Here is a 23369-nt window from a genome sequence, read left to right on the forward strand (position 1 = left end):
TCCTTGAATTGCTGATCGTAAAAGATCAACAAAACTCGCCCACTGTTACAATATATACAGTGTAAATACTAAAACGTAATCAGAATTTTTGGAAAAAACTAACACAGAGCTTTTTTTAATAAATTATCCCTACACAAACACAACAACAAAAAATGAACATTTTTTGCGTAGAATCTAAATTTTTTTGTTGACATTTTTCGGAAATATCAAGATCAATATCAATTATGGCTAGTATGAAAAAAAAAATTCTGCAAATATTGCAGGATTGTTTTCACATGAAATAAGTTTTTTCTCAGCATTTTGCTGGTATTCAGTCAACAACAACAAAAATAATGTAATTTTTTATCTTTTAGAAAAAATATTGGATATCTCATTAATGTTGAAAGGGTACTATTGCAAGTCGGAGACATGGATAAATAAAGTTCCTACTCCTAATGATCGTATTTGATAATTTTCATCATTTATTTTTATGTTAGAGATGAAAAGTATATGAACTAAAATACGTAACACAAAACTTTTTTTTACCGAAAATTGTCTTTTAGGATTGTCATGTCAGCTGTAGGGCAGCCGCAGTTTTTTTTTCAAAATTTCCTAAAGTTGCGAGAGGGAGGAAGTCCAGAGTTCCTCAAATAGTAATCACCGCCACCCAAATCTGTTTTGAGGCAAGCGTGCTCCTCAATTGGTAATCTCCACCACCTCGAAAAAGTAATCACCGTAAAATTTTGTTTTCTGTGATTTGAATTTAATGCACTTTTAACACAATTTTCGACATCTATTGGGGTTTTATGGCATCTGTATTGACTTAAACTGAATTTTCAAATTATTTTCAGATTTGTTTGGTCAACAAAAACTGAGAATCAAGGCACAGTTCATTTTAGCCGAATCTTAGATCCAATTCGCCACTTTAATGACTGCATTTCATGATTGGCGTCAAGATACTAAAAGGTCGGGCTGCCTGTTTACTAAAAATTATCTCATCCCACGCAAAGTAATATCCATCTCCATTTAAAAGATATTTTTAAAAAACCTTTACAGTGTTTAGATTTTTGTATTCGCCTACTCGAGTTCAACATTTACAACAAAACTAATTATATCCATATAAAGAACATAAAATTTTGAAAAATTAGTCTCATCACACCCACTACTGAAAATGAAGTATTTAGTCCACTAATAATGGGTTAAAGTTTCCTCTCTATATAAGGAGTTTAAAACAACATTCAGAGGAAAATGCCGCAAACATTCTTAAAGCGAAACTTGAAACTAAAAAAGTATTATATTTCTAGCACTTAGTGTGGCATATTTATTGATTTATTTTCGAAACTAAGGAGCAATAAAGAAAGCTTTAACAATATTGTACACCATAGGGCCATAAAAAGAGGTCAATATGGTCTTATTTCTAAGAAATAAGCGATTTAATTTTATGCTTTTTGGGCTGATTACTATTTGAGGTGGTGGAGATTACCAATGGAGGAGCGCGCTTGCCGCAAAACAGATTTGGGTGGCGGTGATTACTATTTGAGGAACTCTGGACTCCCCCCCTCGTTGCGATGTCTTTGGGCTCAAATCAATAATAGTATATCAATGATTTTGAAGAAAAAATCAAACACTAAATGTAAAACAGTTTGACTGTATTTTATTGCAGAATTTCTACCATGGGGTGCAAAAGCAAAATCAATAAAAAAAGTAAACATTTACAAATAGGTTTACAATCTGTAAACTAGAGACACCTACCTTGTATTATTTGAACTAATATAAGCATGATTCATTTGTAGGAACAGACCAATAAGATTTGAGAAACACAATTATTGGAGGGGAGGGAGGGAAGGGAGGGTGAGAGGAGGAAGGGTGAGGGGAGGGAGCGTATCTATCTATGTACAGGAAAGGGAAGGGTGAGGGGAGTGTGAGGGGAGGGAGGGGAGGGGCACGGAGGGGAGTAAAACATGTTTTTGGAAGAAGATTTTCATTCCAGGTAAAAATTAATAAAACATATTTATCTATCCAAAAGACACATGTATTAACTCTTTAGAAGGGTGTAGGTGGAAGGGTCAGGGAGGAGTGTAAAACATGAAACCATACAGCTGTCTTTAAAAACAAGTGTAAAAAAATATATTTATAGAAGAGGGTAGAGGAGGGGTGCGTTTCACATGTAAAAAAACGTGACCTTTTATAAAAACACCCTGGGTGTTCCTTGGTAACTTTTAGGGGAATTTTGAGGGAATATATTTACCCCTCAAAGTTACCAAGGAAAACCCCTTCTATACTACTGTTGAGGAAGCTGCTTAACAACACAAAGAATATTGATTGAACAGGGAATAAAATTTAACAGATGTATTTATCCCAATAAAATGTAAACTGATAATTCCCATTCATTTACACTCTGAGAGATGATGAACTTATAGAATGGCTTAGAGTTTAGGTAGTTTATAAAACTGGTACTGAGATTGAGAGTGAAGCCTTTATGTAGTCCCTTAATAAAGAAGGGGTCAAATGGTTGACCTTAATACCCCTAGGATTTATGTCTGGAATTTGTTATGATATCAAAAGATTTATTTATCACAATATCATCTTTTTGTATTCCAATAACAAAGTATCTAACATATTTTTTTATGGAAAACCCTGTTTTTCAATACTATTGCAATTATTTAGGGACACTGTCTTTAAAGAAAAGACGAGAGGGTGAGGGAGCAGGAGATAAGTATCTCCTTGGGGATCCTGTGCCCTCTTCCTTTAAAGAAAAAGGGCTGAGAATCAAAACATGGGGGTACAATGCAGGTCTGAAGCTAAGGGGGGGGGGGGGCACTAAAAAGAAGAAAATGAAAAATTTAATAATGAGGGAACAATTGTTAAAAATCTAATTTGCTTTACAAATATTTTTTGTCAAAGATTTTTTCTTCAAATTGAAGAAAAAATGAATGCTTTCTGATAAAATATATCAGGGAATTTTTATTTTTTTCCGGTCTTATGAAGGAAAAGGATTTAAAGGCTTTTTTGTATTTGAGAAACTTATCCTTTTCCCTTCTTTTTTAAGATTAATGAATGTCAAAGGATTTGGACTTAAAGACCAAAGAAGTTCATAGCAAGTTTTTAATTCCACCTAGGACGGACTAAGGAATTAAATTTTAATTTATGAAATAGTTCTAGGACACTTATTACTGTAGAGTGCCAAATTTTCAGCTATAATTTTTCCTGGCGGAAATCATAATTACCAAAACAGAATTCCGGTATGTTTCTGTTGCAGAAATTTCCGCTGGAAGCCAGAAATTCTGAAAAGTTTTTCCACCAGAAAAGATTTCTGCCATAAAAAACTTTTCCAGCAGAAAACCCAAAATATCCCCCAAAAATTTAATTTCCAATTCTTTAAATTCATTGTATAGCTGATATCAGTTTATAAAGAACGTGAACAGTTTTAATATCAAATTTCTTATAAATTGTTTTGAAAAAGTTAAAAATAATTATGTCCTGCTTCAAAGTATAAATACTCTAACGTAAAAATTAATAAAATCAAATTGTGGACTTAACTGCATGGTTTAGCCCTTTCAAGCTAGGGCTATTCTAAGGTTCAGACTTAATATCCAAAGAAGTATTATATTATTGATTGATGTTTTTACAATAAAATTTTCATACATGGCTATGCTTTCCAGAGATCCTCATGTATGAAAGTGGTTTACTTGAGCTGGAAAGTTTCCACTGGTAAATGGGTTTCTGGCACCATTTTACACCAGAAAAAAAATGATATTTCAGGCAAATTTCCGGTGGAAACGGAATTTCTGGTGTATACTCTACATCAGCCTTCCGACAACTAATATAAAACAAACATTCTAATTACTCTTTATCTAAAATTATCTTCATAAAATCAAAAATTCATTTAGGGATTTCTAGTTTAAAACATATCTGGTGTAATTTACAAAGCTATATATATCCCTGCAAAAACAATTCTAAATATTCAGCAGCATTTCTAACAAAAAGAAAGATCAAGCTGTGTGCAGAGGCATAGTCAGGGCCCAAGGGTGGGGGCTATGGGGGTTCTCAGGGGGTTTTTAGGTCTCACAGGTGCTGACCCTGTCCCCCATGGAAAGATACACAAATGTATCCCCCCCTTGGAAAAATTCCTGAATACACCCCTGACTGAGTGTATACTTGTAGATATTTGGACAGATATTTCCTTGTGATAGATGAAATCTCAACTCGTCGGTATGATGTGCTCACAGGTAGATCAGGGGGGTTTTAAAGGGATTGACCGGCTATGTAAGGTAGTTGAACTGAGTATGCAGTGTTGTGGATAACTTCTTTCGGATTCATTTGAGACATATTAAACTTTTTAAAGATCTGTAAATTCTGTAAACTCCTACTTTGAGGGTATACGTTTTCAGAATTAGTTTTTTTAAATTATTAAACAACGACAAGGAAAAATGAGGTAAAAATTATACAGTAATCTAATTAGATGGTTAGGAACATATTTTTCAAAAGAAATTTGTCAATATATCAATGCTACAATCAATTATTTTGTTAATTATTATATTGAATTTCTTATTTTCTTTGAATTTATTCGCAGATTTCTTTAAATTCTTCAAATGTTCTTCAATTCAAATAATGAGAAACCCGAATAATGAGAAAATAGAAATTAATAATTCAACAAGATTACTTATTTTCGATGATAAGATTAATTTTTATTTTCTTAACATGTTCCTATACATAGGGCTGGGCACGTTCCAACTTTTTGGGAATCATTCCGTTCTGTTCTAGAACAAGGACCTTAAGCTAAATCATTCCGTTCTTGTTCTGTTCCGTTCTGTTCTGAGTAAAAGAACGGTCATCCAGTTCTGTTCCATTCTTGGCGTTCTTAGTTGAAAAACGGTTCCATCCCTCTTGTTCTGTTCTTAGTCAAGAACGTTTCCATCCACCGTTCCGTTCTTAGTAAAGAACGATTCCATCCAAGACAAAAGTTTTATAGAAAAGAGTTGGTTAACAAGTAAAAAAAAATTACAGTTCTTGATAATAAGAACTCGTTAACGATTTTATCCATTCTTTTAAAGCAATTCCTGTTCTGTTCCGTTCCATTCTTTTACTAATCGTTACAATATTCTTAAGAACGTGTTCTAAGCGTTCGTTTTTTTTCAGAACGATGGGATCGTTCTTGATCATTCCGTTCGTTCTCGGGAAAGAACGATCGTTCCACCAGGAACGCGCCCAGCCTTACCTATACATGACGTTTGTAGTTTGTTGTAGAACATTTTTTACATTTTATGTCATTGTTATTTAATTATTTAAAAAAACTAATTCTGAAAATGTATCTACCCCCGAAGTAGGAGTTTTGAATGTCCAAGTTGTGCTCAAACTCAGGATTTACAGATCTTTAAAAAGTTTAATATGTCTCAAATGAATCCGAAAGTTTTCCACCTCAACACTGCATACTCAGTTCAACTACCTTACATAGCCAGTCACTCGCTTTGAACAGTATACAGGGGAAGGGGATGTGGTGATCTGTGGGGCTAAAACTCCATTTCTAAAATTTATTTTCAGGAGCCTATATTGAACTTCAGCACCTGCTTAAGAGGAGGACCTATTTCGGATGCGGAACTTTCTTGGTAAAAAGTTATTAATAAGTTAGTCTACACAATGAGTTTAAAGACTTAGACATTCTTAATTTTTTTTAATTGGCAATTCTGCATGTATGATCTATCAAAAATACAAATTTTCTGATCAAACAAATTTGCTGGATGATCTTTTAAAACAATTTGAAGAGCTGTTTTATAGTTCTAGACAGTAATAAGATCAGAAAATCAATGATTGAGTAAAAAGAAACATGACCACTTTACAGAACAAAATAACGGCATTTTAAAAAAGGAAGAAGCAAAAAATTATCCAGTCAAAGTTATGATAATCATTGATTAAAGAATAATCAGTTGATTCCATCTTATTTATAATTATAGATTAAAAAAACGTGTTTTTATATTTATAAGAATGTGAAAGTAATTTATCAGTTTTGATAATAATTTTGTTTTCCTAGTCAAAAATCTAATATCAGTTCCCACTATATCACATTAAAAATAATTTACTCCATATTTGGTTTTTTTCTTCTAAATAAAGTTTTAAATTTAGAATAATACCACTGGGGAAGAAGTGGTTTTGGTGGCAGGAGGTGGGGGGCCACTTTATACAACTTCTATACCAGGTCTCTTTTCTATATATATTTAAAGAAGTAATCTCTGTTTGTTTGGATGTCCGATCATTACTCATTCATTACTCATAAACCCTTGACCAATTTGCCTCAAATTTTGATTGGAGAACTCCGTGAACTAGGGTTCCCACCGGAATTCTGGATTACGGTTTACCTACGGGGAATTGATTCGGAAATTTTTTCCATTTCCATTATGGAAAAGGTTCCGGAAATCAGGAATGATTTCCAGAACAATTTTTTCCTGTAGACCAGAAATTTCCAGAACATTGTTTCGGAATTACGGAAAGTTCCAGAATTCTGAAAAGTTGCAAAATTTCAAGAATGTTCTGTAATATCCTTTCGGAAAATTTCCGGAAAAATCATTCCGGAATTTTCCGGAACAAGGTACCAGTATTACATTAAAGCCTCTTAAATTTATGTAAAGACAAAACCAGTAAGTAAAAGTAACAATGTTCGGTAAAATGCGTGCATAAGCGCTATGAGTTATACTTATTAGTCAAAGTTACTAGGGTGAATTTTAATAAACGGGGAGATGGGTGGGTTCAGGTGATCAAATCAAAAAATTTAGAACACATTCCTGATTTAAAATGCTTTCCCAACTTAGGATGCGTTCTTGATAATAATAATGAATTATTGATAAAAATTATGCGTTAACGATTTTAACTGTTCTTTTCAAGCAATTCCTGTTACATTCTGTTCTTTTACTAATCGTTCCAATATTTTTAAGAACACGCTTAAGCATTGGTTTTTTTTTCGGAACGATGGGATCGTTCTTGATCGTTCCGTTCGTTCTCGGGAAAAAACTATCATTCCACCAGAAACGCGCACAGCCCTAGTTGTAAACCAGCAGTAGCGGACTTTTAAACTGCAAATATGAATTTAAATTAAGTAAAAAAATTTACATTACGTAAACCAGAAAAATTTGCTGGTTACAACATGAAATCTGGAAATTTTATGGTTTACATTATGTAAACCAGAAAAATTTCCTGGTTACAAAATGGACACGGGAAATTTTATGGTTTACGTTGCATAAACCAGAAAAATTTCCTGGTTAGAAAAATTTACTTTTAGACTGTGAGGTATACACTCCATCCCTGGGCACCTGGTCTAGTATTTCACCTCTTAATCAATCAAGGTACGTCCACCGATTCTTTTATATTTTAATTGCAATGATACATCCAATACAAATTCTAAATTCAAACGCATTTAAAAAAAACGTACCTAGGTAATTGCAGGGGTGGGGTGGTGCTATGGAATCGCATCATTTTGGTATAAAGTTTTTAAAAAGTATTTTTTTTAGTTGTTTCCGCGAATTCTGTGAAAAATACAGACATCCCTTAAAAACAAGTTTTTGAGGGGTTTCCTCTATATTTTGAGGTGTTTCCTTGAATTTTTGAGGGGTGTCCGCTTTTTCGCTGAAAATTATCTTTGCAGGATATGCCAATATTTTTGACGGATTTTACAATATTTTTGAGGCGTTTCCGCAAAATTGTTTTAACGTTTCTGAAATTTTTTGAGCCTTTTCTATATTTTTAAACACTCTTTTTTAGTTAAGGTGTTTCTTTTTTTTGAGGCGTTTCCGCAAAATTTTTGAGGCAAATATTTCTAAAGACTTAATTTAGTTGAGATATTTCCTCTTTTTTTCAAGCATTTCCACAAAGTTTTTAAGGAGTATTTTTCAAAACTTCATTTAACTGAGGTGTTTTTTTACTCATTTTTTGAGGCGTTTCTGCAAAGTTTAGGTTTAGGGGGCTTAGCTCTGTGAATTATGAGGGAGGGGGTAGGGGGGCGTTCATTTGTCAGTATAAATTCAACATTTTTGCTACTCTGAATAGTTTTTCTGTATGATTAAGACAATTCTTTTCTTTAGTAATATACATATACTTCTTAAGGGGCTTAGCTTCTTTTTGGTGCATAGCTTCAACACCATGCCCAACCCACACCCTCATCGATTGATACATTGATTCAAATGTTTACAGATCATATGAACCTTTAAAACATAAAAAGTCATTTTATATCAGCTGTGTATTAATTGCATATGTGTAGAAGGGTAGAATTAAAATACAACTATTTTACAAAATTTATAAGTCGTCATATGTTTTTATACAATGATGATGACATTCAATTTCAATTTTGAATTTTACCTACATGGAATCAGAGAGAAAACATTAAAGGACTGGTTCGAAATCAAAACTTAAGTAGAAAAGTCGTCTTCATTGCATTGATATAAAATTAAGGGTTACCAAAAATAACAAATAAAAAATAATGTGGTCTCCAGCTAAAAGTGCTACATAGATGCAGCAGTCTCTGAAAAATTTGGTAAACGGAAATGCCTAAATAGAAAAAGGAAACACCTCAAATAAATAAAGATTTATAAAGTTTTTTGAAAAACGGAAACACCTCAAAAAAAAGGAAACACCTCAATTTTCTTTTTAAAAACGATTGTTTTTTCATTTTTTGAAAGTCCAAAACGAGTGGTTTGTTTTTAAAAATGATATTTTTCCTTGAAAAAAATCATCCTTTTTAGAAAAAGTAAAAACAAAACAAAAATGATTGTTTTTCAATTGTTTTGAAAACAATTATAAACCCTTTTCACTACATGATCTTAACTTAACTTAATACAACCCTTTTACTTAAACTCTAGAATTTTTTAAATCTAAGGAAAACCAGACAATTTTCCACGATGTATTATTACTGTGAGGGTTGGATCGTTTAAATTTTTTTTCTAGACGATCGTTTTGTTATGATAAACAAAACAATTGTTTTTATTATGTTTGTTGTTTCGTTAACGATGGTGTTGAGGGGAATCCTTCATTTACAATTATTAATGAAAAGAGAATGAGAGAGGAAATCCACCTGAAGGGCATTGCTGCTTATTATTGAGAAGTTTTAAACAAATTATCAATAAGTTTTAGCTCCCCAACAACTGATTTACTGCCTGTTAGTTGTTAAACCTGCTCGCTTATCGTTTTTATAAAAACCATTGTTTTAAAAAACCAATGTTTTCTAAAAGTACAATACAAGGGGGTCGTTTTCGAAAATGATCTTTTTTTCCGTAAACAAAAAGGATCTTTTTTGAAAACAATAAAAAAATTAAACAAAACACAATCGTGTTTTGATTGTCTTCAGAAAGGATTAACAACCCTAGTTACTGTTTGGTTTGAGGTGGATCACTTATAACATTTTTAAGCCACTAAATGACAGCATTAGAAACTTCAATGCATTTTATTTAATCTTTAAATTTTGCTTAATGATAACAGAACTATACCTGCCTGCCATTTGTTTTTTTCTTTAGAGTTGCTGGACAAATAGTCACAATGGCAAGTGGTGTTTTCATTGTTGGAGGATGGGCAGGGGGCATCGGGGATATTCAAGTAATCACAATTTAGGGTTTTATTTATAAAGATATTTAAAGAATGATTTTCTGTCTTTAAAGAAAGAGACTCGATAGGTAACATATTTGAACCGTGAGTGCAATGGTACAAGCTAAGTAAGATCTTATAAACTTGAAAAAGGACTGAAAGTAAAAGGCCAAGATTGAGTGGAATAACATTTCATGTTTGCACACAAAACTATATTTATATGTTAACTATACAAACTGATTTATGATAACTGGCTTGTCTGGGGTACAACATGGATGATCATACTCTTCTCTACCTTAGCCTGGAGTACAATTAGAATCCCTTTCTCCTGCATCAGCTCGAGCCTACCTCCACCATATTTAGCTGTACCGAGTGCAGCTAAACTTGATAAGGGTTCAATGTCCTTTGAGGCTTGGCTTGTTGGATTGTAGCAAAGGATTGTAGCAAATACCTACTCCATAACAATTTACTCCCGGGTTCTTAAGGACACAATGTCCAAATCTCATCCAGGCTTAACTCCTTAGTTCTAAAGGACACATAGACTAAATCTCAACCAGACTTAACTCCAAAGTTCTAAAGGACACACAGTTCAATCAAATCGTTACACAGGCAATCTCTAGTCCGAACCACATTCTCCTCATTTTCTCGTCCAAACCACCTTGAAATCCTCGTCCTTTCAGTATTATTTTTTTTAGTGTTTGATCCTTGAAAATGAATACATTTTTGAAAATATGGCAACTTTAGGGCATAAAACATGACTAGAATAAAGTTTTCCAAGGATTTTGAGATGTTGGAATCTTCAAATCCACGAGAATGATGTCAAACATTATTTAGGTTAAAAATTGAATCTCTTCTGCCTCCAAAATGGATAACTTTTACAAATAAAAATTTATACCAAAGAATTGGCTTGAACATGCATGTCTTTAATTTTTCTATTTTAACCCATACAAAATAATCATTGATTTCTGATTTATTTACAAATAAGGTAGATTTGTTCAATTTATAATATTCAAATCATTTGCTACAATTAATTGGTCACAACCCTATGAATTCAAACAGTATTTAATCATATAAAAATTGTAAGTCATATCTCTAACCCAAATTCAGCTGGAATATCACAAAAAGTTGTTTACATCGAGTTTGAGAATGTTTTGCAGCATTTTCTGCGAATGAAAGAGCTCTTGATACAGACGCTTTTTTGTAGAACATCATTTATGAAGCATTTTCATTTTTACACAAATCTAAAATTTAATTGGGAAAATTTTATATTTCATCTATGCCCTAATCTTGCCATATTTTTAAAAAATGTATTTATTTTTAAGGATCGGACACTTAAAAAAAATAATATTGAAAGGACAAGGATTTTTAGGTGGTTTGGACGAGAAAATGAGGAGAATGTGGTTCGGACTAGAGATTTATGTGGTTGGCCTTCCTCCCCTCCCTGTACTCCATCCTGTTTACCGCATGTCTTCATTGAGATGCTTCAGCCTGCTTTGCTTTAATGTTGGGCTGTTATCAGTACCTCCTCTGTTGTCAGCACTGCCTCCAGCTTAATTGATTCTGCTTTGATGAATGAATTTGGGTTGACCAGGGCTTGTAAAGTCTGCCAATGGAGGAACCACGCTGGGTTGTTGTCATCTATTGCTGTCATATTAGTCCTTCCTAAAACTTCATAAAACTACCCTTTTTACATCAGAAACAACGTCAGTTTACCTTTTTGTCATTGAAAACTTGCACATTCAACTGGAAATTGTAAAAATCACTGTATGTGGTTTTCTAGCAGTTTACTCTTTTGTCAACTTTGTATAAAAATTAGTGTTGAAAGATGGCTAGATGTGATGTTACACAAAACAAACTGGCCTGAATGAATTAGCTAGGGGCATACTGAAAAATTGAACCATGTCACCATATAAACTTGAAAAATGACTGAAAGTAAAAGGACAAGATTGAGTGGAAGAAAGAGACATATTTGCTCACAAAACTATATTAACATGTTAACTATACAAAGGGTAGGTCAAATCATATATTTGATCTTATCCAACAAAACATTTGCCAGTGGCAAATATATTTCTATCAGACTCTTCTGATTACATACTAGATGATAACTGGCTTGATCTTGGGTACAACATGGCCCATCAAACTCCTTTCTACCCAGCTTGGAGCACTTTTAGAATTGATTTGTGCCCTCTAGCTGGAGAGGAGGAACTTCAAGAGGGAGTTTGTGTGGATGGCAGAGATGGATAGGATTTTCAGGAGGTTATAAGAAGCATTCCTAAATGGGCCAGTAAGAGCCTTTCCTTGTTTCTAAGGGAGGGGCCCTTTTTCCGGTTAACTACTGATTTTCCGGAACAGCATTGAGTTATCCCAGGAGCAAGACGGCGTAGAGAGGTTTATAGGGGCTATCGGAAGGAAGACGGCAGGAGAGAAGAATTATCCGAGCCACAAGGGCAAACTCTCCTCAGCCATCATGGGACTTTGAGGGTATGAGCACATTTTGAAATGAGCTCAGTTTGAGCTCTACACAGATTCTTCGCATCTGAAATATTTGAGAACCTTGAAGAACCCCAAAGGGATATTAGCTTGCTGGCTGGAAGAGCTACAGCAGTACAACTTCCGAGTAATCCACAAGCAGTTTAGGAGTATTCTGAATGCAGATGCATTGTCCAGAAGTAAACTCTTACCCCCACCCAGCCAAGGGAAGATACCGTCCAAGGAGGGAGTACATGGAAAAGGTGAGGAACTCATATGATGGAGGGAAGTAGCAGGTGTTGTATGCCTGGACAAGTGAGTGATTTTTGTTCTTCCAGTGCCTCAGCCTGGGACTAATGTACAGGTTAATAGGATTTTAGTTCCAATAGCACTGACAGAGAGTGCTTTTCACTCTATACACTCCCACCAGAGTGCAGGACAGTTTGGTGTCTGGGCCAGCATGGAGAGAGCAAACCGATATATATTCTATCCTTGAATGAAGAAAGATATATAGATGCGGATATCTCAGTGTGACGAATGTCTAGCTAAGAACCGAAAATCAAGGAAATCAAGGAGTTTGTTCATCAACCTAGGAGGAGCAGTTTTCCGTTTGAGAAGTTATTTGTGGACCTAGTGGGACCACTAGGAGATGGACAGATGGGACAGGTGTATACTTACAGTAGAGGACCACTTCACCAGATGGGTGACAGCAGCCCCATACCTAATAAGGAAATGCAGACAGTTGCCAAAGCTCTGTTAGACAGAGTGATATTCATATATAGATGTCCAGAGGAAATTGACAGTGATCAAGAAATGAGTTTACATCCAAGCTGTGGACTGAACTTGTAGAGCCAGCTCTAGGTTCTAAGAAATTTAAAAATGTTCTTTTGGCAAATCATGTTAAAGGGAAATTCATGTACCCAAAATTATGTAGAAGGGGTGTACTCAAGTCTCCCCTAGCCGGTCTGATGTGAAAAGAATTTGTGTACTTAAAATTATTTGACTGGGGAATATGTTAGTACACAAGATATAAAGCCCCTGACTAAATCTATGTATGTGTACTTAGAAATATCTATATGGGGAATATGTCTGTGCTCAAACTAGTTCCCCGACAGATCCAGAGAAAATTTAATCAGTGTACTTAGAATTATTCAACTGGGGAATATGTGTACCCAGCAGATCCAGAGTAAAAATGAATTGTGTATTGAAAATTATCCAACTTGGGAATATAGTTGAGAACCAAGTTCCCTTGGATAGATCTTTGATGGAGGGGAATCTGTGTACTCCAATTTACAACCATGGGGACTATATGTGTACTCAGTATACATTCTTTTCCCCCCATCCCCCTTCTCCTCCTTACTCTTACTTTAAATTCCCCCATGAAAGCATCAAGATGAAGATTTTCCCGAATAATAAGTTGAAGGACTAGTAACCTCAATTAATCTGTGTACTTAAAAAACACGAATTTCAGAAGTTCCCTCTAGATTGGAGACAGTTTTGTTAAATTTTAATATTCCCTCATCCAGGACAACTATCAACTTAATCCATGTGCTCGGAAAATGTAAAACTTCAGAAGTTCTCTCTAGTTTATCAACTCTACTAGTTTTTTAATATTCCCCTTGCAATTAGAATGGCTAATCCATGTACCCAGAAAACATGGAAATTCAGAAGTTCTTCCTAGACCAGTGACATATTTTATTGAACTTCAATATTCCCCAAGCCTGAGTAGTTGATTTTAGTTTTGTATGAACATTATCCATGAACTTTAATATTCCCTTTATACAGTTCACATCTAAATATAAAGTCTGATGATTTCATATTCCCCCCAATGTAAGAGAAAATTTCTTTTATCAAATTGTTTTTTATTCAACACACTGAACTCTGATATTGCCTTGGATTGTAGTTTTCTAATCTTTAGATTTACACATTAATAATTGGTTTTGATAAGATATAATTTTATCACACTGGATACTACTAGCGCAGAGATCAAAAGGATAAGCCGGCATTAGAGTCAACACTAAGCGAGGATATTTCTTAGATATTTGCCTTCCTAGGAGATAGTTTTCAAGCTCTCGCAGCACTGTCCCTTATCTCTGGGTTTATCTTCGCACTATCCCCAATCATACTTATTTGCTTCTGGTTAAAACAGATCAAGAGATCATATTTCTGGAGCTGTTCTTATTTCCAATCTCCTCCTAAGCAATAGAGATTAAAATAAGTTGTAGTACTTAAGAGAAAAGACTAAGTATCAACAAACTAATGGCCAACTTTCAGATTAACAGGACTACTACCCCAGCCTACAACCCACAGTCCAACCTGGTGGAGAGGTTCCACAAGGTCATTGGACAGATGCTGAGAGTCCTACTGGAGAGATATGATCCAGCTTGGGTCAAGTTGGTAGGGATTTGAGTTTTTGCATATAACACACTGGTTGACATTTGTCCGCCAAGGACTAAAGGGAAGACACTAAGATAACATGAAACCTGCCTGAGCTGAAAACTTTAGAATGGGATATCCTTAATCCCGATCAGTTAATTAATCTGGAGATTAATAACAAGAGGAGAACCAGCATTATTTAATCTCAAGATTAAGAAAAAGAGTGGTTCAAGCCTTAATCCCAATATCCACCAGTCAAAAGTTCCCAGCTCTGAAGAAATATCAAGCTAATCCGAATGCTGTCATGAGGGGCACAGTAGATGCAGACATGGATGACTTGGAAGGGAGGAGATAGCAGAAAGCAGCCGCCTAGGTCCGGAGTTAGCCTTGCCAGTTCACAGTGGTGGTGCAGGGATAGAGATACAGAATCTTCCAGAAGCTGTGAAGGATCCAGTAGAAGAACAGCTGAAACCGATGCCGGCGCCAGCAGAGGTGACTGATCCTCTGCTACCGACCAATAAGAGTGAGGCAGCCCCAATGAAATGAAATGAACCAATGGAAGCCAGTTCCCCAGATGTGGAGCTACAGGCAGAGGGGGACCTGCTAGGCTGGAACCCAACCGGCCCCAGTTGAAGAAGAAATGCCAGAGAAGTCCTGTGCTGTCAAGAGGATGCATGAGTCGTCTGTGCTAGGACAAGAGTTGGAAGGCAGCAGGTAGATGTCACGGCGCAGAAGGTTGTTGGAAGCCGCCAAGGACTTAGCGGATTTAGCAGATTCATCAGGGAATGAGATGGGGATGACAACCAACCAGGATGTTTTGGAAGTTCTGATCCTGGTCAGGAGTAAGCGACCAGTATGGCAGACAGCAGGTGCCACTGGTTATAAGTGCAAGATCAGGGAATCCAAATTTAGGTACTATTGGAGACCCTTTTCCCACTTAAAGGTTGCCATAGTACCCACTATCCGACATGATGTACTTTTATCAACAGATTGGTGTTGGGTACATAGTACACAGAGGCATTTCCAGCCTCCAGGGTCTACTCAACTGTTAGATATCACCATTGACCAAACCACCTTTGTTCAAGTGACATCAGTTGGAGAATTTAGAGTGGCTGATGATACTGTTGGATGCGAAGGGGAAACAATGCACACGGGAAACAGAATGGTAAACCTGCTAGAACTAGTGGAATATGCATATCTGATGGAGATTGAGGAGTTTGTGGCTCAGGGCCAGATGGTGGAGTCCAAGAGCAAGCAACCATGTGGCACTACAATGCTAGCTGAGCACAGGAGGATGCGAGACTGGCGATGGCAATTTTATCTTTGAGTTCACACCCACTTGTACCTTGGAACCGATCCAGGTATTCACTGGGTTCCGGGTAATGAAAACCTATATGGTAGATGAGAAAGAGGCTATCATACTCAACATAACTGGGGTGACCATGGCCCCACAGGAGTGTGGAAGTGCTAAGTTGCAAGCTACCAACTACCTAGACGTATAAAGAGTTGAATATCCTGTCCAGGATAGACTTAGACATCCGCCAACACGGAGATTACATGGCAGCAGCCGTTTTGCTGATAATGTTCATCAAGGGAATCATGCATCTGGCAGTACTGATGATGACATATGCACAGGGAGAACCAGCAATGGAGTTAGCCATTATCATAACAACGTGCTGTGGAGCCTCAAAGACTTTGAAGAAGATGAAACAACAACAGCAACAGACAGAGAAACTTCCTCTGCAAACACCAAAGGAAGAACCAAGAGTATCTGCTCCACTATTACCTACTCCAAGAGTATCTTTCCAGACATCAGGTTCTGAAAACAGATTTCTTTAACATTAATGGGGGTATGGGCTTTTCTCTTAATGGGAAGTTTTATGATTTTGGGTGGGGCAAAACAAAAACTTGAGGGGGATGTAAGGATTTGAATGAATAGGGTAGTTTAGAGACCTTGGAAAACATCTGTCTAATAGACCTTGAATACACTTATAGCACACCATGAATTCGTTCACTTTTTCATACACTTTTTGTACACTTTGTTCAGTGGTGCTATTCTTTATAACAGGGGTAACCCCTATATATATATATCCAGAATGTTTTATCAATAAATAGTCTAGAACTCAACAGTAGTTTTAAAGTGATGGAAGCTGAGAATAGAGTCTAGAATATAATCTAGTCCTTGAGATTAAGGGTCTAAGAGTATACAGAGTAGATTTTGATATTGTCTAGCTTAGAGATTGAGACAAGTACTCTTTTGGATACTTTAGTTTTTAGAGACTCATTTCCTTCTTAAGTTGCCAGTCAAAGTTTTTGAAGATCAAAGGGCCGCAGTGTTCTTGTTCTTATATTTTAAAAAATAATTGTAAAAAACAATCCTTTAGAAGACCATCCCTTTGGGTAAAGTTTTACACTCATACTGTGACATTATTCACCGTGAATGCATCTTATTTGTATCAAGTGAATCTTAAAATGAGTCTCTATGAATACTGCACTCTCTGTTCAAATATGTTACCTATAGGGCGAAGACTCTCAATTCAAGCAGTCTCAAGGGTCTTTTATATTAAATTTTTATTTTAAAATACTAAATAGCTCTTGCATGGAGTAGAGATGAAGTTCCACTAATGCATTTTCTAGGTGGAAGAACTAGATACAACAACCCTGACCTGGAAACAGGTGATCCCAGCAGTAAGGGCTGGATGTGAGGGTGCTGTAGTCGCAGTTCCAGAGGGAGTAGTTTGACGAGGATTGCTTTGATTCTGAATACTTTTTGACGCCATCAGAGAGAACAATTTAGCTTTTAACTATATTACTTTGTTTGTTTGTTAGTAATAGTATGTAAGTATCCAATAAAAATCACACTGCAAACTCGACCTGACTTAACATTTGTTTGGCAAATAAAGCTCATATGAACTCACAAAAGATTTATGGCTAGTTGAAATAGAAAATGTTTGCCTCATGATGTTCAAAGATGTAGGCTTTACCCTAAAGTGAATAAATACTAAAGTGGAACAGACTAAGGCAACGATGACAGGTTGGGCCTTAAGGTTTTATTTGGTTTGGAAATAATGTAATATTTAATAGGAGACTCATGCTAAAACCCTCCCCCAGCCGCACACCTTTATCTCTTTGTTTCTTTTTAATGAATGCGGAGTAGTTAACCTGAACTGATTCATTCAGATTCAACAGTGCACCCTAGACCTTAGAACCGAACAGACATATGAGCCCAAGCTCCATTTGTTCAACCAAAGGCTAGGGGACAGGCACTTCATGGACAGCTCTCAGAAGGCTTACAACATGTGGACTTACATGATTATATCTTACATGATCATATCTTCAGGAGTACAATAAACCATTGATGAGATCGATATCTCAGGTTTACAATAGAATCAGAGAGATGTGGTTCCACCTCAACACAGCTAGTTCAACTATCTACACCCTCTAATATTCTGTTTCTATGGTTAGAAACACTGGAGACTCAGAGGATCACTAGAGCTATAGAACAGACAAGAGAATCAGAGAGATGTGGTTCTACCTCAACACAGCTGGTTCAACTACCTACACACTGTAATATTCCAGGTGTTTCTATGGTTAGAAACACTGGAGACTCAGAGGATCACTGGAACTGTAGAATAGACAATAGAATCAGAGCAATGTAGTTCCACCTCAATACAGCTGGTTCAACTCCCTACACCCTCTAATATTGCAGGTGTTTCTATGGTTAGAAACACTGGAGACTTAGAAGATAATACAGGCCAATGAATCCAGTTGAAAAAGATATCATGAGGATCTATCAAGATTGGTTTTACCGAGCTACCAATATGATAGAGAGATCACAGAGATAAAGAGCATACTTAGAGATCCTGAGCAGACTACAGACCACGGAGATTTAGAGCAGACTGTAGATCAACAGAGATGCAAAGCATACTACAGATCACTGAGATATAGAGCATACTGTAGAGATGCAGAGCAGACTACAGATCACTGAGATATAGAGCAGACTGTAGATCAACAGAGATGCAGAGCAGACTACAGATAATGTGGATACTGCAGATACTGTAGATACTGTGGATACTGCAGATATTGTGGACACTGCAGATGTTGAGGATACTGCAGATATGGAGGATACTGCAGATATTGTGGATACTGCAGATATTAGGGATGCTGCAGATACTGTGGATACTGAGGATATTGAGGATACTGCAGATATTGTGGACACTGCAGATATAGAAGATACTGCAGATGCTGTGGAAGTTGCAGATACTGTGGAGACTAGAGATCCAGAGCAGATTGATAGATAGCTAGGATTGATCAGGAGATCACCAGTTATATTATCTATAGAAGGATTAGCTGAGACCACATCTAGCCCAGCAGGGAACAGAGGCTCAGATGAACTACTGAGGTACTCTTCCTATGTAGGAGTTAGTGGAGACTTGCTTAACCGCTAAGGGACTCTTCATATATAAGAGTTAGTGGAGACTTGCTTAACCGCTGAGGAACTCTTCATATATAAGAGTTAGTGGAGACTTATTTTACCGCTGATGGACTCTTCATATATAAGAGTTATTGGAGACTTTCTTAACCGCTGAGGGACTCTTCATATGTAAGAGTTAGTGGAGACTTGCTGAACCGCTGAGGGACTCTTCATATATAAGAATTAGTGGAGACTTGCTTAACCGCTAAGGGACTCTTCCTATATAAGAGTTAGTGGAGGCTTGCTTTACCGATGAGGGACTCTTCCTCATATAAGAGTTAGTGGAGGCTTGCTTTCCCGCTGAGGGACTCTTCCTATGTAAGAGCTAGTGGAGACTGGTTTTACCGCTGAGGGACTCTACAGATATATGGAATATGATTTAATATAAATAGATATTAACAGATTTATTTGTACCAATAAAATGTATATTGATAAACCCACTTATTCAAGACCTTGAGAGATAGATATTATACACAAGATGAGAGGTTTGAGTAAATTATGAATTGGTACTGGGAATGAAGGTGAAGTCTTGTATTAACCCTCAAAGATGAGGGACAAGGATTGATCTTGATTTCCCTAGGAATTTTTTTCTAGGATTGTAACGATATCAAAGGATTAAATGTTACAATAATTGCATGAAAAGATTTCTTCTGGAAAGTAAAGATTAGTAAAAATAAACTATAAGACCCATGTAAATGTCGTCTTTAGTTAGAACTTCAAAATTTTCATAATTTAGAATGACATCCATAACTTTTTTTATACAATTATTTTTGATTTTGGGTTTTCAGTTTTTTATAATTTATTACTTTTGAAACTGTAAAAACGACGATATTTTCCAAATTGTTGATCAGATTAAGGTGTTAAGGAAATTGCAATGACTGCAGTTTCTTTGATGTTCTTAATAGTTCAGAGCTGAAAACTTTAGAATGAAATATCCTTAATCCTGATCGCTTAATCTGAGTATCCAATGTACAAACTTTTGATTTTATTGTTAATCCTCATTTTTGGAGATCCCTACTTAATAAAAGTTACGTTTGATAACAATTACAGATACAATGCTATATCGATTGGACTAATATCTGAATGAATTAAAGTCAGCTGTTAACAAGCCGGCTTTTAGAGCATTTGAGCAAATATAAATTTAATCATGTTAATATGAACCTATTAAAGAATATTTTAGGAGATTAGAACATTTTAGGACTATCATCATTTTAAACGAACGTCTTAACAAACATTAATCCAAAACTTACATTTATTTAATCGATGTTTAGTTCAATAGATATGACACAATTAACACCAGAAAAAAAACCAGTTTTTCAAAAGTTAAAGAGTACATCTTAACATGATACACTGATTGGTTGAATTTTATACTTCTTTCTTGGATATCGAATGCGTATTAAAGTAATCTTGGGTATAGTAAAACCAGGAGTTTAAGCATTAATCTTGATATCCATCATTCTAAAGTTTTCAACACAGTTCTCAAATATATATTTTGTGTTTAAGAAACTTTACAACCCTAAAATAATCATTAAACATACACCAGACTTTAACAAACTTTACAAACTTTGGAAACTTTTTTGTTCAGTGTTTTTTTTTTATTTTGAAAATTAAAAGTTCTAAGTAAGTAAGTAAGTAAGTAATTATTTATTTATGAAAAAAAAGAACATACAAAATTATTCCTGGGACTACAGGGCGGTAAAAGTCCGGTCCGTGAAAAAAAAAAATTCAATATAGCTCATAACTTTATTTTGACTGAAGCTATAGATCTAAAACGGCATTTTTGAAAAGCCCTCGAAAAATGGACGTAAAACACTTGTGTCATCTGATAATTGTAAAAAAAAATCCTAATACCCAAACTTGTATTTTAGTTAGTTTTTGTGCAATGAACTGTCCTTGGCAAATTGGGCTATGCACATGCAATACAACCCAGTACATTTACTCTAAGGCTTTTGTCAGACCCCTAGCTTTTATTTGTAGCCTTATAGGGTTAAAAAATTTGTTCAGATTTCAATTTTTTAAATGAAACCAAGAAATCTGAAAAACAACACTTTATTGATTTGAGTTATTATTGAGAAATTGTTAAATGCAACGGAATTTTACCTTTTCTTCATCATTTCTCCACAATTTTATAAAGCTCATAAATCCTTTCATACAGTGTCACCAACAAAGGAATAGACTGTAAAGACAACACATCTATAAAAATATGACGATTCACGTGGATTTAACGGTTCTGTCAATATTCCAGAAAGCTGTTACTTAAGATCACAATTGGACCCATTAAACATAATTTGTTAGCCTTTTTTATAAAATACTTTTTTGTCGGCATATGCATTTTGAGTGAAAATGTATAAAATAGCAAATCCGTAAAGTAAATGATTATTGAATTAAAGACCAAAGCACGTTTGATTTCAAATAGAAGAAACCGAAAATGCTGCTGACTCTGGTTAGTCCGGTGTAGATTTGAAGCTTTATTTTTGGTTACTCAATTCAATTGAGTCTTTTGATAGTTAATTTTTTGCAAACATTTTTACTATATAACTGGATTTTGCGATAAAAAATTCAATTTTTGCAAATTTGCAGATTCTAAAAGTAGAGCACAAGAGCTTTCCAATGGTGTATCATTTGTCATATTTTGACATCAAACATGGGATTTAGCCAGCATATCCTGGTTTTCAAGTACCCCAGCAGAGATAGGGTTAATCTCCAGATTAATAAACCGATCGGGATTAAGGATATCCCGTTTTGATAGTTATCTAAATGATTAAGCCAGTTTTGGCCCACAAGGAACCTGAATGTAAATAAACGGATTAAACAAATACAATCGTCTCTGAAGTTTCTTCATTGGTGGGTAACCCTGTATATTAGTAATGCTTTCAGTGTCATTTAATGCAAAACAAAACAAAAAAAGTAAAGTCTCTAAATTTTTAACATTTTTTTAAAATCTTAAAAGAAAACTTTAGCGTCACTAAAGTTTTTGTGTTTTTTTTTTCGTTTGAAAATTCGAATGGTTTAGTTTATCTAAGACGATATTTGTAATGGTTGTTACAGAAACCATGGCAATTTTAAGAGAGACCAATATTTGAGTTTAAGTACATGGCACACTCAAAATAAAGGGTCACTAAAGGTCATAAAGGGTCACTAAAGGGCACTAAGGCGTACCAGTCATTTTATATCAAACTTGTTTCTATCAAATTCTGATTTTTCTGTTGATATTTGGGAAACCAGCCTTGCTAGAAACTATATACTACTCTACCTGTAAAAGTCAACTCAATCAGTTTGAAATCTACAAACCAAATAACGGGCTTAGTTACATTTCATATAGTTACATTTCATGTTAATACACTTTGTATAATTACTCTTCCTCTAATTAAATTTCATGTAAGTTACACTTCCTATAATTACACTTCCTATAATTAAACTTCCTATAATTACACTTCCTATTATTACACTTTCTATAATTACACTTCCTATAATTACACTTTCTATAATTCCACTTCCTATAATTACACTTCCTATAATTACACTTCCTATAATTACACTTCTTATAATTACACTTCTTATAATTACACTTCCTATAATTACACTTCCTATAATTACACTTCCTAAAATTACACTTCCTATAATTACACTTTCTATAATTACACTTCCTATAATTACACTTTCTATAATTCCACTTCCTCTAATTACACTTCCTATAATTACACTTCCTATAATAACACTTCCTATAATTACACTTCATATAATTACACTTCCTCTAATTACACTTCCTCTAATTACACTTCCCATAATTACAATTCCGATTTTTCCGTGAGAGTGTGCACATTTTGGTTCGCAGTGTTAATACTGAACAAATGTTTGTCTTTTGAAAAATTAAAACTGATAGTAGACTAATTTCTGATCTTATGGAATCTCATCTCTGGAATCATGTTATTAGAAAATTTAACTAACACTTATAGTTTTTACAAATCAACCCTTTCTTAAAATTTGTTGATTTTTCTAACTGGTACATACCCCACAAATAGGTTAAAAGATGGACTTTCATACCTACTGTTGAAGGGACTGTAAAGGGAAAATGAAAGGGGATATAGGCTAAAAGCTAATCACTTTAGCTCTTGATCGCGACCCATGAAAGTTTTATCTGATTTAAAAGATTTAAAGAACTTATGTTTGTAGAGAAGTCCAATCAAACATAATCCTCTTCTAAAAAATCACATGGATATTATGTTTATTCATACTTGGAGGGATACTGGGTAGTGGGTACCATTGGAGGGATACCGGGTACCATTGGAGGGATACTGGGTACCATTGGAGGGAAACCGGGTACCATTGGAGGGATACCGGGTACCATTGGAGGGATACCGGGTACCATTGGAGGGATACCGGGTACCATTGGAGGGATACCGGGTACCATTGTCAATCAGACTTTCCACTCTTTTTTTAATGGAACATCACTTTAAATTACATCCACAGTCTCTTTAAAGGTTTTTTTTACGTTCTCATTCTTTTTGAT

General features: G+C 35.1%; 1 protein-coding gene across 1 annotated transcript; it reads left to right on the forward strand.

The window, feature by feature from the left end:
- The first annotated feature begins 2661 nt into the window (after nucleotides 1-2661).
- On the forward strand, nucleotides 2662-17258 carry LOC111706250 (kelch-like protein 17). The gene is made up of 7 exons (XM_023479077.1): nucleotides 2662-2772; nucleotides 4144-4208; nucleotides 5521-5585; nucleotides 6100-6172; nucleotides 7250-7313; nucleotides 9474-9552; nucleotides 17023-17258. The coding sequence occupies exons 1-7, from the start codon at nucleotides 2756-2758 to the stop codon at nucleotides 17125-17127; spliced, it is 468 nt and encodes a 155-aa protein (XP_023334845.1). The 5' UTR covers nucleotides 2662-2755; the 3' UTR covers nucleotides 17128-17258.
- Nucleotides 17259-23369: the final 6111 nt, after the last annotated feature.

Source organism: Eurytemora carolleeae, unplaced genomic scaffold (assembly GCF_000591075.1).
Source record: "Eurytemora carolleeae unplaced genomic scaffold, Eaff_2.0 scaffold725, whole genome shotgun sequence".
Taxonomy (NCBI): Eukaryota; Metazoa; Arthropoda; class Copepoda; order Calanoida; family Temoridae; genus Eurytemora; species Eurytemora carolleeae.